We start from the raw sequence: 13,467 nt of genomic DNA, 5'->3' as shown, positions 1-13,467 counted from the left end.
GTTTTGACGGAAAGGCACTCGCCTTGATTCCAGATGTCTCCATCGTGAACATGAAGACACTTATACGGTTGAGTGAACTCTTCCCACAAGTTCCATCCGTCAGCACTGCGGATAGAGAATTCAGAGATTGTCTAATCCCAGCTGAGGTAAACTGGTATACCGTATGAACCGGCTTAGGAATCAGAATGTGATGGTGATGAACTAACAAGCATGTTGTCGGGCAAGCTGTAACTTGCAACCGATGCTTGCTGCCTCCAGGTAACTTACAAGTTTAACCAGGTAATTATGGTCGCCGAAGGGTGGGGGGCACGGCTCGTAGAGATACCAGACTTAACCGGGTATTCTGTATTCTGGGGTAGAACCTGGAGGTATGCAAGGTCTCCGGGGTTTGCGGGGTCCTGCATGTTCATAACGAAGAGTCGTCGACTCGTCGACTCCCCCGGACGAAGCAGAGGAAAGTTGAAACAATTGAACACGAACAAGCTGGATTCAGCGGTCTGACCGTTGACGCGGAGGTCTCTAAGACGTGCTCTAACAGGCCAACACCCCGTGACCAGTTCCCTGAACCCCTCCGCGTCATTACGCCGGCAAATATGATACATGCAGTAATTGTACGCTGGGAGACAATACGTACGCAGTATGTAGGGTACAACTAGACAAACAACTGCAGTCTGCCGCTCTGCCGCCACCAATGCCATCGGCCGGCTCCTCCGTCTTCTAGGCCTCTCGAGGAAGCATTCCGTGCATGTGGTTAGCACAGCTCCAGATGCGGTAACCGTAGACTGTAGTGCGCTATGATGAAGAACTGGGAGCGCCCTGGTTCCCGGAGACTAATACATATACGGACAGGATTCACGATCCGAGTCACCAAGTTGCTGGTTGGGGATATGGAATGCGACGTTCCTCAATATCCAAATCGGGAGTGTGTAACGAAAGGGTATGTCTTGATTGGCAGACACTCCCCATGTTTTAAAAGGACGGGTCACGGCTATATAGCCAAAAAGCGGACATTTATGCACGTTATATGTGCTCCGAAGTCTGTGCCCTGAAATCGAATTCACCCGGCGTCACGCGAATTACGTTGTACCCTTTGAAGCAGGGTGGAATCGATCTCCCATGCTCGGCAGATGAACCGGATCGACGTGGAGGCCCGTCGCTCACATACAGAGCACAGGGCAAAGAAGATCAACAATCTTGCCTCGACGACATTCTGCTGATCCCCTTTGTTGAGCGAGTCTTCCCCAGCGTTGCATCCATATACTGTATAAGCCTGTAAGGTGGCTTGAGAAATTACACCATGGTTCATTTAGCCAACAAAACGCGGAGCCGAGGCCCGTGGGCGGCGGGCGCAAGTTACGACGGCAACATCGCTCGAGATCGAAGCAAAGGGTCAAAGGCCAAACTCATGCACCCCATGCGTTTATCCAGGGACCTTGTTACCTTGCCAGTTGCCACCATCACATCTGCCGACTTCTATTCTGTCCGGTGGGATTCCGTCATGTTTAGCCGTCTGGCGGTAATTCAAGAAAGGGGGAAGACCATGCCCCAAATGGAACCGAATGGACAATGCATGGTCGGCAATGCCCAGGGCGCGGCCCACCAAAGGAAATCACGGAGTCTGCCCTCCGAGAAAGTGGATGGGCCATAGAACCAGGTGATAATTTACCCACCGCATCTTGATTGCCGCGCCAATCCCAAAGGGATCCTGGTCGTGGAGATGCGAAGCCTGATGTGATGTGGTGAGGCTCTCGTGTAAGTCCTGACTCCTGACTTCTATTTGAATCCCCGGACCACCCGCCTCCAGATTCCAGAGAGAACCGGTCTGGTCTCTTTGTTGCTGCACTGCCCATCAACGCTCCCTTTATACGCGGCAGCTTTGCAACGGACAATCACAATGTACGCCAAGGTCTTCCTTGCCGTCCTTCTCGGCTCCCAGGCCGTCAACGGCCAGCTCGCGCGGCTCGCTCGCGCTGCCGGCCTCGAGTTCTTCGGCACTTGCGTTGGAGAAGGCAACACCAATGACCAGCAATACATGAGCATCCTCCGGGATCTCGACGAGTTCGACCAGATCGTCCCCGAGAACGGTCAGAAGTGGGACAGCCTTCAGCCTCAGCGCGGACGGTTCGACTACTCTCGCGGCGATATCGTAAGTATAACTTATCATACTCTGTGCTGGCTTTGGTTCGACTGACGCTGACCGTCCCCCTAGGTCGCCAACCTCGCGAGGCAGAACGGCCAGCTCCTCCGCTGCCACACCCTCACCTGGCACTCGCAGCTGCCGGCCTGGGTTCGTGATGGCAGCTGGAACCGTCAGACCCTGACCGAGGTCATCGAGACCCATATCGCCAACGTCCTGCGCCACTATCAGGGCCAGTGCTACCACTGGGACGTCGTCAACGAGGCTGCCGACGACAACGGCAACTGGAGGAACAGCGTCTTCTACCGCGTCCTGAACAGCGACTTCCTCCCCATCTCCTTCTTTGCCGCCCGCCGTGCGGACCCCAGCACCAAGCTGTACGTTTTGCCCTCTCCCCTCTCCACTCTTCCCTCTCCCCTTTCCTCTCCCCTTTCCTCTCTCCCCTTTCCTCTCTCCCCTTTCCTCTCCCCTTTCCTCTCTCCCCCCTTCTTCCTCTTGACCCCTGAAACCACCAAGCTCTCAACCGCTGACAACATGAACGCCAAAAGGTACTACAACGACTACAACTTGGAGTACAACGACCGCAAGACCGACATCACCGTCGAGATGGTCAATATCATCCAGCGCGCCGGTGCCCCCATTGACGGCGTCGGCTTCCAGGGCCATCTGATTGTCGGCTCCACTCCCAGCCGCCAGCAGCTCGCCACCGTCCTCCGCCGCTTCACCGCCCTCGGCGTCGAGGTCGCCTACACCGAGGTCGACATCCGCCACGCCCGCATGCCCCCCAACCAGCAGGCCCTCGTCACCCAGGGCAACGACTACGCCAACGTCCTCGGCTCCTGCCTCGACGTCCAGGGCTGCATCGGCTTCACCGTCTGGGGCTTCACCGACAAGTACAGCTGGATCCCCAGCACCTTCCCCGGCGAGGGCGACGCCCTGCTCTACAACAGCAACTTCGGCAAGAAGCCCGCATGGACCTCCGTCTCGTCCCTCCTCGCCGCCGCTGCTACCGGCATTCCCCCTCCTCCTCCTCCTCCTCCTCCTCCTCCTCCTTCCGGCAGCTGCTCTGGCATGTGGGGCCAGTGCGGCGGTCAGGGATGGAATGGCCCAACCTGCTGCGCGCAGGGTACTTGCCAGCAGCAGAACCCTTGGTACTCGCAGTGCCTGTAAAGGATTACCACTGTCGGGCACGATCTTCCGTCGTGAAGGCTCTCTCTAGTTGTGTTGCTGTGGCTGTGGTTGGGCTGAGTTGGGCTTCCCCCGTCTCGCGAGGACTTCGGTCTTGGTGACAGGGGGCTTGTCTTCATGGACTTTTGGTATATACAGATAGATGCATGCATGCGCCGCACATATGCATTGTTCGTTGAGATTCCCCCCCCTTTTAGTCTTCTCCAATCAAGTCAACTTGAAGGCACTGAAGAGAGAATAGCCGCCATGTGATTTGTGTGTGAAATATCCGTTCTGTTGCCGGGTTGAAACTGTGAATGCATGTGTGTTTTTGTACGCTGATCTGCAGATATTGGCTGTCAGCCTGTCATTCTTTCTTTCCAATGGTCTGTCTGTCCGTCCTCTAATTAATCCGAGAGAATCATACCGAGATTAGGGGAATTATCATAAATAAATGAAATAAAATGCCAAACAAAGAAAATCAAAGTCGAGGAAAACGCCAAACAATGCCTCCGTATATTCCCTGTATGCCATGTCCTCCGTTCCAAGCCGGGAAATAATCATAATCCCGACCATTCAAGATCTTCTCCTTCGTTTCGTCATTTGACCTTCCCAGTAGAGATATTAATCTCAACTCCCTGACTCCAAACCCTCCTCACCCGTCGAATATGCTCAATCCTTTCACAAGGGCTCCCCGCGACCAAGACCAAATCGGCCCTCAGCCCGGGCCGAATCTCGCCCCTATCGGCCAGCCCGAAATGCCGCGCCGCCAGCGCCGTCGCCCCCCTCAGCGCCTCCACGGGGGTCAGCCCGGCATCGACCAGCAGCTCGAGCTCCAACCACAAGCTTTCGCCATGGGGGTGCCGCAACGCCGGCGCCGTGTTCGAATCCGACCCGGCGAGGATCGGGACGCCCGCCTTGCGCAGGACCGCCACACTCGCCCGCGCGTGGTGGTAGTCGCACGGCCGCGCCCCGCGCTGCGGCAGCCGCCTGCTCATGACCTCCATCCTGCCCATCATGCTGAGCGTCGGCGTCGCCGCCCCGCCCCGCCGCGCCAGCTTCTGCGCCGCGTCGAGGGCGAGCGTCCTGTCGGCGGGGACGTGGGCCAGGACGTCGAACCCCGCGCTTTGGCAACGGACGTAGCCGTCGTAGTGCGTCGCTCGCGCTATGCTCGTCTTGCCGTTTTCCCTGGCCAGGGACGCTAGCCGGGTGAGCTGCTCCTGCGATGGGCCGGGGAGGTCGCCGTAGGCGGTGATGTGGTGCGCTCCGTCGGCGAGGCGGTCCTTGACGTGGCGCTCCACGCTGGTCGCTTCTTCTGCTCCTGCACCTGCTCCTGCTCCTGCACCTGCTCCTGCTCCTGCTCCTGCTCCTGCTTCGTCGCTGATGAAATCGGCTTCGCTCGCACGTGCCGCTGCTAGCATGCCGCGCGCAATGTCCGATGCTGCTCCGATGGCTGGCACGCCGCAGGAGCGGTAGGTCGTCGCTTTCTTCTGGTCCCGCGCCATTTCCGAGATGCTCTGAGATGTCCCCCGGGGTACGGCACCCATGTCGAGGGCCGTAGTGATGCCATGGCGCGCGAGGGTGTCGAGATCGTCTGCTTTTGTGATGCGGACGTGGCAATCGATCAACCCGGGAAGCAAAGTGTGGCCTGTTCCATCGATGACCTCCGAGATTGGTGATGCATCCGAACTTGCGCGAGTGTCGTCGCCCTCGTGCTCGTGTTTTTCTCCGAGAACGCCTCCGTCGATGACGACCGAGCAGGGTGGGTAGAGCCGATTCCCGTCGAAGACGAGGACGTTGGTGATGGTGACCTTCTTGGTCATCGTTTCTTTTCTTCGTGCGCCCTTCCGTCTCAATTCTGGACCCGCAACGCCGAGAACGCAACTCGATAAAACGTTGCGTCGGACACGGAAGGATTCAGCGTCGAAGGATCGGTAGGGGAGAGTCGAGACGTCGGGGCCACCATTCATTCTTTCGAGCATATTATATTGACGGTGAAAGAGAAAACAAACAAAACAGAGAGAAAATAGAAGAAAAAATCGATCAACACTCCATCCAATGCGGCTTTACGAAACAAAAAAATTGACGCCACCAACATGCTGCTGGAACCGTCACGCATCCGCCAGCGTTGGTCGCGTGTTCCCCCTTTCATGATGGACGGGGCCGACGGAAGAAGCCGAAGGATGATGCATTGATGCGACGAGGAACCTGTCGGAAAGTTGGACTCGAGTGGGGAGTCTGAAAGCATTTTCTTTATGGAACGTTCCGTCGAAAATGCGTGATAGGTCCTTGATTACGGCCGCAGTGCGCACTCACATCTGGACAAACATTTCCACGGGCCAGTCATAGTCGTGGCTGACCTTTAAAGGAAGCTGCCTACCCCCTGAAATGTCTTGTTTGCTGATCATCGAGGCACACAAACGCATGAATGAGCGGAAATCCGTGCCCCAAACAGACGACAATCATCATTTTTCATGTAAGCCGGGGGGGGGGGGAGGTAAAAGCGAATCACGGTCACGGCCGGTATAACAACCAATTTTGTTTTCGCAGTCGTTGAAAAGTCATGTTGTTTATTATTGATTTATTGACGGCTTCTCCCGAGCCGTTCTCTGACCGCCGGGTCTCAACTCTCAAGGGCCAAGGCTTAAGCGGTAAAGCCTTAGCCATTCGGCCCATTCCTACACATGACTACATTCAATGAACTTTGAGTCGCCTTCGTCCGACCCTGATCTCCACTTTCAGATGTCGCCCTGATTTTGACGAGCCTGCGTCGACGACACCGAAGTTGGGCGGATGTTGACAAATGACCCGAACCGAGACCGGGTCCGAGACCGGGACCGAGACCGAGACCGAGACCGAGGCCGCGTGGAAAACCACGCTCCGACCGCATCGGTGGCCCTTAGATGTCCGGAATCTTCATGGGGCCGGCCCTGTGTCTCATTAGAGTCAGCTCCTTGCTTCTCCTTCTCCTTCTTCTTCTTCTTCTTCTTCCAAGAATCCACATCGAGCACTTTACGAAGTGACGAGACAGCCGAACTGCACTGTGGTCCTAGGATTACCCGACACACTCCACATCCACTCTTGACTGACCGGTCGTCATGTGATTCAAACGCCGGGAACGATTCATAGGTGCGTGCCCGGGTGGTTTCCGAGGTCAGTGGACGTCGCGATCCGTCGGATGCCTCGCTCTGTGTCGCGGCCATCATGTTGCTCTCTTCAATGGACCGGGTGTCGAGAGACTGCATGTGAGGTTCCATATCACCTCTCGTCTCTCCTGCCTCCGCCTCGTCTGGTCGGGATGTCGTAAGACCCATCTCCATGATTCGTGAAGTACGCGGTGGGTTTGTTTTCTGGATTGCAATCGAAGTAAGAGAGAGGTTTAGTGGGCAGAGAGATGTCTTTATATGGTATTTCGGGATGCTCATTTCTAGATTTGTGGTATGAAACAGCGAGTATGATATTCTCGTCGAATGTCATCTTCAACGATGTTTGGAAACATGAGGATGAGTTCAGCTCGAACAACGGGTTTCAATATGCTAGACCATATCAAGCATATGCAGACGTTCTATGACAAGGCAGAGACACTGCATGCAAAAAAGCTACATTGTCAGTTATAGTCTTTGACATTGAACTGTCAGTGGTTCAAGCGAAACACTGAGCTTACACCACGGCCTCGTAGTCATTCAGTTACCCAGGAGCATTCTCGGTGGAGGCGGCTGTCTGGCTCATATCCTACAGACTCAAGGTATAATAAGACTCCAAGACGAACCCAAGCCATCAACTGTGAAGACTATGTGTCGGGTTCACTGGGTCGAAACGTTCCAGCTGCCACCTCACGCTAAAAGAAGTCCATCAAATAATCACATAATAAGAGTTATGAACTAGCTGCCTCTGATAGAATACGAAGGCCTACCTCAGAGATTATTGTTCTCGTACACAGTAGTCTGTTGCTGATATTGCTCTGTGGCTACTACGTTCGCTTCATTCCGTTTACTGGCAGTAAGACCCCCTATAAATGATACGCAAGAAAAAATATATATAGTTAAACAAAAGTACTAGCAAGCTTTACACTTAAGAATCTCCTCTCTTAACAACGCCAGCGACCCCTAGCCTGAGAGAATATTTAGAGAGGCAATAGAATATAGAAGAGGCGGGTAACAAATAATCTAAGAATAGTCCCCGTTTATATATCAACCCCGATATAATTGACTATTTATTACGGCTTAAATACTCTTTCTTTACTCCTTACTAGAAGACCTTTAATAGAGTTCACTAGCCAGCCCTACTGCTTTCTATTTTAAGCCTAAACGGCCGGCTCTAATAGGGTTTGCTAAGGCCTAGTAGCTGTGTGTTCTATACCAGAATTGATAATCCCACTCCATGTTGTACTTTGATCGGCGTGTTCTTGTGTTCTTTGGGCCCTGGTTGCATCGTACCCAGCCTCTAATTACCAAGCCCTTGGTCTGGAAAGTCATGGTCACGCCAGGTAAATTCATTGAGTCGTTCGGTCCAGCTCCGCGGTCTTATTGTAATCAATACGTTATACATGCTTTATGCATAACATGCCGATGTTGTAGTGGCATAAGATGTCTATGGCTCTTGCCATATGGCCCGTATCACTGCACTTAGACATCTTGGCCAATTCCCAAACGGTGTATCTGGACAGAGAGAACGGACATATCCGTTTTACGTTTGTCAGCCACTGCTATAGGTTGGTTTTCGGTTTGTGGAAGAGATTATTGGGACGCCAGTGTCATTGCCAATTAGTCCCCGTTTTCATACTGACATTACCACCAAATGATTCGTCGATTCCGATACGTCCTGCTTAGCCGCTCGGACACTATAGACTGTTAGTATTTATATTAAAAGAATTAGCCAAAAAAACAACAGGGAAACAAGAGGCCTCGGTGTTCGGCGGATACAATCTACGGAATACGAGATACCATTGGTGTACTGAAAGTCTGTGCTGCATCTACACTACTAAGGCTACTAAGGTAGTCGATTTCCCACTCGACCCGCCGCTCAACCAGCACGGTCGAATTCGTCCCGCACGTTCGTCAAAAAAGCACTCGAACACTCACCCATATATAACCTTACTTGAAATTTATGCTTCTAAGTTTCAAGGGTCGTCGGGAACATACTCTGTAGGCATCTTCACTCCCAATTTGGTCTCATATGACAATGCGAGAAGCTTTCTTCTCCCACACGTTATCGGGTTATCGGGCTTGGCAGAGAGCGTTCGTCGCGGAGTCGCGGTGTACGAATAGGTACCTAGCGTGGCTAGGTAGGCACCTACAGTACGTTGTACATTGTACTTGTACTGTAGCAAAAGTCCTCCCACTTTCCGTTCAGCCACACCACCTGCTAAAGGTGGATAAGCGTGGCCGCGATCGTTCCCGAGACTAGCGTGGTCGCGTGGAAGCCCGGACTTTACGCTTTCGGAGAATCAGCCTAATCGACTCGATTCATCGAGTTGCTCGTTGCACGCATAATTGCCAACCGTACTATAATACCTATTCTATTTCTTCGTAGCCGTAGCTTACATGCACCTAATGATATATGCCTAACAAACTGCAATTTTCCTCAGATATGTAACGGCAATCCCCGGACCAAAAGAAGATCTCCGGAGTTGGGTGTTACGGAGAAAGCACATCACTTGCGTTCTAAACTTCTATCCATCTGGTCTGGTCTGGTCCGCTTAACCACCACAAGCCAAACCAGCCAATGAGCTGTGTAGGTCTTTGCGGAGCCAGTTCCGTTTGGCAGGGATCGTCTCTTCTAAGTACGGGTACAAATTCACGGAGGTCCGTATCAACGTACAAGTTACATCGTAATTATGGTGACGGGAGATTTAGAGACTCAGCAGGTGGGGCGGTTCCGTTCGCTTTTCATCGCTAACGAATTAGTAGATGAACACAACTTGCCCATTTTCTACCTACCTGCGATCTGCGGTATGGCTACTTTGTCGCTCAACTACCTATGTCATTGTCAACTTGATGGGTTAGTCCCCTTGTGAGAGTTTCATGAAAGAAAGCCTGGCTAGAGTCCTATAGGCTATCCGCGAAGATTCTAAATCGTTCCATTTTTCGCAACTCGTTCACTTGCTAAATTGACAGCAGACAGCTCGTGAGTCGTCCTACGGGTCAACCATGTCTCAGAATACGGCTTTGGGAGCAAGGAGCACATGCCTCCGAGCCTCCCAAGCTTCACCTGTAGGCCCCCGCTTTAGATCAAGTGTTCTCTTCGAATGTTGTGGCGTTCATTCCTTTTCAAGCATAATGCCATGACCTGATTTGTCCAGTCACTATCATGTCGGTACCGGGGTGTCAATCGGACCGTTCGGATGTCAAATCAACCGGGAATTGGGCCCGGGGGGGGGGGGGGCAACTGCGGCCGGCAATCATCCCAAGGGCTACCGCCGGAACAAGGACTGACATCTCGTCGAGGACTTGCTTCACGGCTCCCTATTCGATGTAGCTGCGTCTGGTTCCGGACGACGCTCCCATGACTAGATACGGATGTACTGGAAACTGCTCTGCCTTGAACCTAAGTCCTAGACTGGTAAGGTCAGCACTCGGATTTCTGGAATCCCTGAAGTTGTGGCTTAAGAACCCGACGGCCCCCATCGTTCTTGATGCATCAGAGGGGGCTTGGATGTTGATGTCAGGTAGAGGTAGGCTAAATGCCGGGACAACTGTGTAGATGTCGGGAGGCTGAATCCTTCGGGCATCGCCTGAGCTGTTGAATTCCGTTTGATGTCATACAAATCAAGTGATGTGGGATAAGACGGGGGTTCCGAACCCTTGACCCCGAGTGGCTCTCCAAACAGCGGCCCAGTTTCCGCTCCGTGATGTAATTAGTTGAGTAGATGAGAAAGGGGCTTATGATTTCTAGGCTTCGCGTTGAAGTGCTCAACTGCAAAGGTAGAGCCTGAACAAACATGTATGGTATTTCCATGACCATGTATCAAATCAAGACATGTCGGTGAGCCCGAGATTCGACGATGAACGCGGCCTAGGAGAAAGCGGATGGGCGGGCTGACAGAAGCAGAAGATAAGCCTTCTGAAGTTCTGCATGAACCCGTCATCAGGGACAGGTTAATATAAATAGCCTAAATGCGACAGCCCCATGTATATGACCTTTAAGACCCATGATTTTCCCCAGGTTTCCCTACCCTTTCTGGTATCGGAAGAAATGCCGAGACCCAAATGAGGATGGACTGGAACGGCTTCGACGAAACCACTGCACCCGTGGGGCGTCATGGTCGACCGCGGATCCCCTTGAGTCGTCAAACGGTCTAGCGGAATGTAACTATAGCACGGTTAACAAACTTTTCTCTGAGATGGCTATCTCGTGATTCATGGATAATCTCTGCAGTCCCCGTGACAATCTCAGTGCCAAAACACCCAACCCGAAAGGAGTCAAGGGCCCAATTTCCAAACCTCACAGGAGTCCATACTTTCGTAGCTTGACCTGAGGGGGGCGAAACATAAATACAAAGCCCGGGGCAGTATCCATATTCCTTTTTGATGTCGTGATCATCAGGGACGTTCCACTCGACAAGTCAACATTCTCCCTAGAACCCGTGTTTGATATCTCGCCCGGACGTATCATCTCCCCAACCCGGAAGAAGAAAAGAAGAAAAGAGCCCATCATGCAGCTCCCTACCGAGAAGCTCGCCGCTCTCCTCCTCGCCGTCCAGCCCTTCCTGGGCATGGGCTCGGCCCTCGCCCTCGAGCCCCGCCAGGGTGGGTGCCCCCAGATTCACATCTTCGGCGCCCGTGAGACCACCGTCTCTCCGGGCTATGGCTCCGCCGGCTCCGTGGTGGACTCCATTCGCGCGGCTTTCCCCGGCGCCACCTCCGAGGCCATCACCTACCCTGCCTGCGGCGGCCAGTCGAGCTGCGGTGGCATCTCGTACGGCGACTCGGCCAGGCAAGGCACCGCTGCCGTCGCCCAGGCCGTAAACAGCTTCCATCAGAGGTGCCCCAACAGCCAGATCGTCCTGGTCGGCTACTCTCAGGTTTGTTTTCCCTTCTTTTTTTTTCATTTTTTTTCCCCGCCTCGCGGACATATCCATGGACATTGAGGCAATATGCCTCCTGTTTGGCCTGCGCACAACTAACAAGAGCGGCTAGGGTGGTCAAATCATGGACAACGCCCTCTGCGGCGGCACCGATCCCGGCTCGGGCATCACCAACCCCGCCGTCCCCATCAACGCCAGCGCCGTCAACGCCATCAAGGCCGCCATCTTCATGGGCAGCCCGCGGTACCGCAACGGCCTGGCAGGCAACGTGGGCACCTGCACGGCCCAAGGCGTGAGTTCTTTCCTCCCTCCCTTTTCTCGTGCCCCTGATTGCATCGCATACGGCACACGGCACATGGCACACGGTACTAACGACAAAGACAGTTCGCCTCCCGCCCCGCCGGCTTCGTCTGCCCTTCGGCCGATAAGCTGCGCAACTACTGCGACGCCCAGGACCCGTACTGCTGCACGGGCAACGACGCGAACCACCACCAGGCCTACGGCCGCATCTACGGCCAGGACGCCCTGACCTTCGTCCGGGGCAGGCTGAGCAGCGGTGGCTCGCCTCCTCCTACCAACCCTCCTCCTACCAATCCCCCTCCTACCAACCCTCCCCCTACCAACCCACCCCCTACTAACCCTCCCCCTACTAACCCTCCCCCTACTAACCCTCCCCCTACTAACCCTCCTCCTTCCTCTGGCTGCTCTAGCATGTGGGGCCAGTGCGGCGGTCAGGGATGGAACGGCCCGACCTGCTGCTCGCAGGGTACTTGCAGGGAGCAGAACCCCTGGTACTCTCAGTGCCTGTAAGACTTATACGCGAGAAGGTCGTTTGAGCATGGAACGGGAACGTCCTGGGGATTTCATTTGCAGCAGTTGCTCTCTTTCCTGGCTCCGGGAGGCGGCTCAGGCAGTCAGGTTTCCGGACTTCGTTTTAGCTGGCGGGGATAACGTCGCGAGTTGAACCCACCTACAGGCAAAGTTCTCTCATCAATCAAACGATATACTTGAATATATGGGTTGATCATGTGCAAAAGACGGACGGACGTGTGTACCTTACCTCGTGTTGCGAATTCTGCCAATGGAGGAACAAGTCCCGGGCCGAAGAGGACCCCATGGTTCTGATCAGACGAGCTTGTGGTTCCCATGCTTATAAAAAGACAAGCCTAGACCGACCACTCGGCCAAACCTTTCGCATGTATCTCCAAAGTATCGAGCAACGGGACCTTGACATTCTCAGGCGTCAAGACGAACTGCAAGTCAGTGCAAGCAAGCACGACAGCCTCAGCACCCTGAGCAACCAACTCGTCAACAACCCGCGTTATCAACCCGGTAATCTCGGGCGTCACCTTCCCCACAGCCAGTTCTCCAAAGACAGCCGCGTCGATGGCCACCCTGTCCTCCTGACGCGGGAGCAGGACCTCAACGCCCGCCCGCTCCGCCAGCCTACTCGTGATGAAATCGCCATCCATGACCGCCTTGGTGGCGAGCAGCGCGACCTTCCGGAACCCGCGTCCCCGGAGGGCGTCGGCGGTGTAGTCGGCGATGTGACGGGTAGGCCGACGGCGGCTTCGAGCCGGGGCGCGACTTTGTGGCCGATGTTGCAGCCGATGGCGATGCCGTCTGCGCCGGCGGCTTCGAGGTGCGCGGCTGCGGCCATGAATTTGGCGGCTATGCCGTCCCAGTCGTTGGCTGCGAAGAGGCGGGACGTGTCGGCGTAGTTGAAGGAGTGGAGGATGAGGGAGGCTGCGTTGACGCCGCCTCGGAGACGTTGTACGTGGGCGTTGATCTGGGTGTAGTAGATGGTGGTTGAATGGTAGGACATGCCCCCTAGGAGGCCGATGGTCTTCATTTTTCTTTTTCTTTTTTGTGCCGTGACCGTAGAATCTGGTCTCTTGGTAGGTGATAAAGGGATAGTTGGCGTTCCTGGGAGCATCCGAAAATCATTGGTTTATGATGGTGATGTGGCTGGAGGATATATCCGCCCTTAGTCCAGCCACGGTTGGACCATGTCAGCAATAGGGCGTGAGAGGAGACATCTAGAATCCGCCCACTTCAGCTGGCTGCTGTCAAGGGAGGTGTTTTGTAGGCTGTAGCTCTGCTGTTTATATCCTCAGCGTTGCGTTGCTATCGGTCT

The 13,467-nt window shown here is 54.3% G+C and overlaps 6 protein-coding genes across 6 annotated transcripts; 3 read left to right on the top strand and 3 right to left on the bottom strand.

The window, feature by feature from the left end:
- Positions 1–1,894: 1,894 nt before the first annotated feature.
- On the top strand, positions 1,895–3,510 carry SODALDRAFT_376993 (family 10 glycosyl hydrolase; the record flags this gene model as incomplete). Its single annotated transcript, XM_028614870.1, has 2 exons — positions 1,895–2,146; positions 2,210–3,510. The coding sequence occupies 2 exons, from the start codon at positions 1,895–1,897 to the stop codon at positions 3,305–3,307; spliced, it is 1,350 nt and encodes a 449-aa protein (XP_028469106.1). The 3' UTR covers positions 3,308–3,510.
- A 55-nt stretch (positions 3,511–3,565) lies between these two features.
- On the bottom strand, positions 3,566–5,477 carry SODALDRAFT_331021 (hypothetical protein). Its single transcript, XM_028611350.1, has one exon. It carries the CDS (start codon positions 5,272–5,274, stop codon positions 3,904–3,906), a length of 1,371 nt encoding a protein of 456 aa, XP_028469105.1. The 5' UTR covers positions 5,275–5,477; the 3' UTR covers positions 3,566–3,903.
- A 472-nt stretch (positions 5,478–5,949) lies between these two features.
- SODALDRAFT_331019 (hypothetical protein) lies at positions 5,950–6,829 on the bottom strand. The gene has a single exon (XM_028611349.1). It carries the CDS (start codon positions 6,622–6,624, stop codon positions 6,043–6,045), a length of 582 nt encoding a protein of 193 aa, XP_028469104.1. The 5' UTR covers positions 6,625–6,829; the 3' UTR covers positions 5,950–6,042.
- A 1,061-nt stretch (positions 6,830–7,890) lies between these two features.
- SODALDRAFT_357334 (hypothetical protein) lies at positions 7,891–10,041 on the top strand (the record flags this gene model as incomplete). Its single annotated transcript, XM_028613994.1, has 8 exons — positions 7,891–7,994; positions 8,892–8,932; positions 9,026–9,120; positions 9,214–9,304; positions 9,436–9,516; positions 9,606–9,649; positions 9,782–9,824; positions 10,007–10,041. 8 exons carry the CDS (start codon positions 7,891–7,893, stop codon positions 10,039–10,041), a joined length of 534 nt encoding a protein of 177 aa, XP_028469103.1.
- Positions 10,042–10,958: 917 nt separating this feature from the next.
- Positions 10,959–12,166, top strand: SODALDRAFT_322461 (cutinase-domain-containing protein; the record flags this gene model as incomplete). The annotated part of the gene is made up of 4 exons (XM_028609725.1): positions 10,959–11,327; positions 11,443–11,622; positions 11,715–11,886; positions 12,054–12,166. 4 exons carry the CDS (start codon positions 10,959–10,961, stop codon positions 12,164–12,166), a joined length of 834 nt encoding a protein of 277 aa, XP_028469102.1.
- A 330-nt stretch (positions 12,167–12,496) lies between these two features.
- SODALDRAFT_322460 (aspartate racemase) lies at positions 12,497–13,182 on the bottom strand (the record flags this gene model as incomplete). Its single annotated transcript, XM_028609724.1, has 2 exons — positions 12,497–12,829; positions 12,883–13,182. 2 exons carry the CDS (start codon positions 13,180–13,182, stop codon positions 12,497–12,499), a joined length of 633 nt encoding a protein of 210 aa, XP_028469101.1.
- Positions 13,183–13,467: the final 285 nt, after the last annotated feature.

Source organism: Sodiomyces alkalinus, assembly GCF_003711515.1.
Source record: "Sodiomyces alkalinus F11 unplaced genomic scaffold SODALscaffold_2, whole genome shotgun sequence".
NCBI lineage: Eukaryota > Fungi > Ascomycota > Sordariomycetes > Glomerellales > Plectosphaerellaceae > Sodiomyces > Sodiomyces alkalinus.
This window is presented reverse-complemented; position numbering and strand designations above follow the sequence as displayed.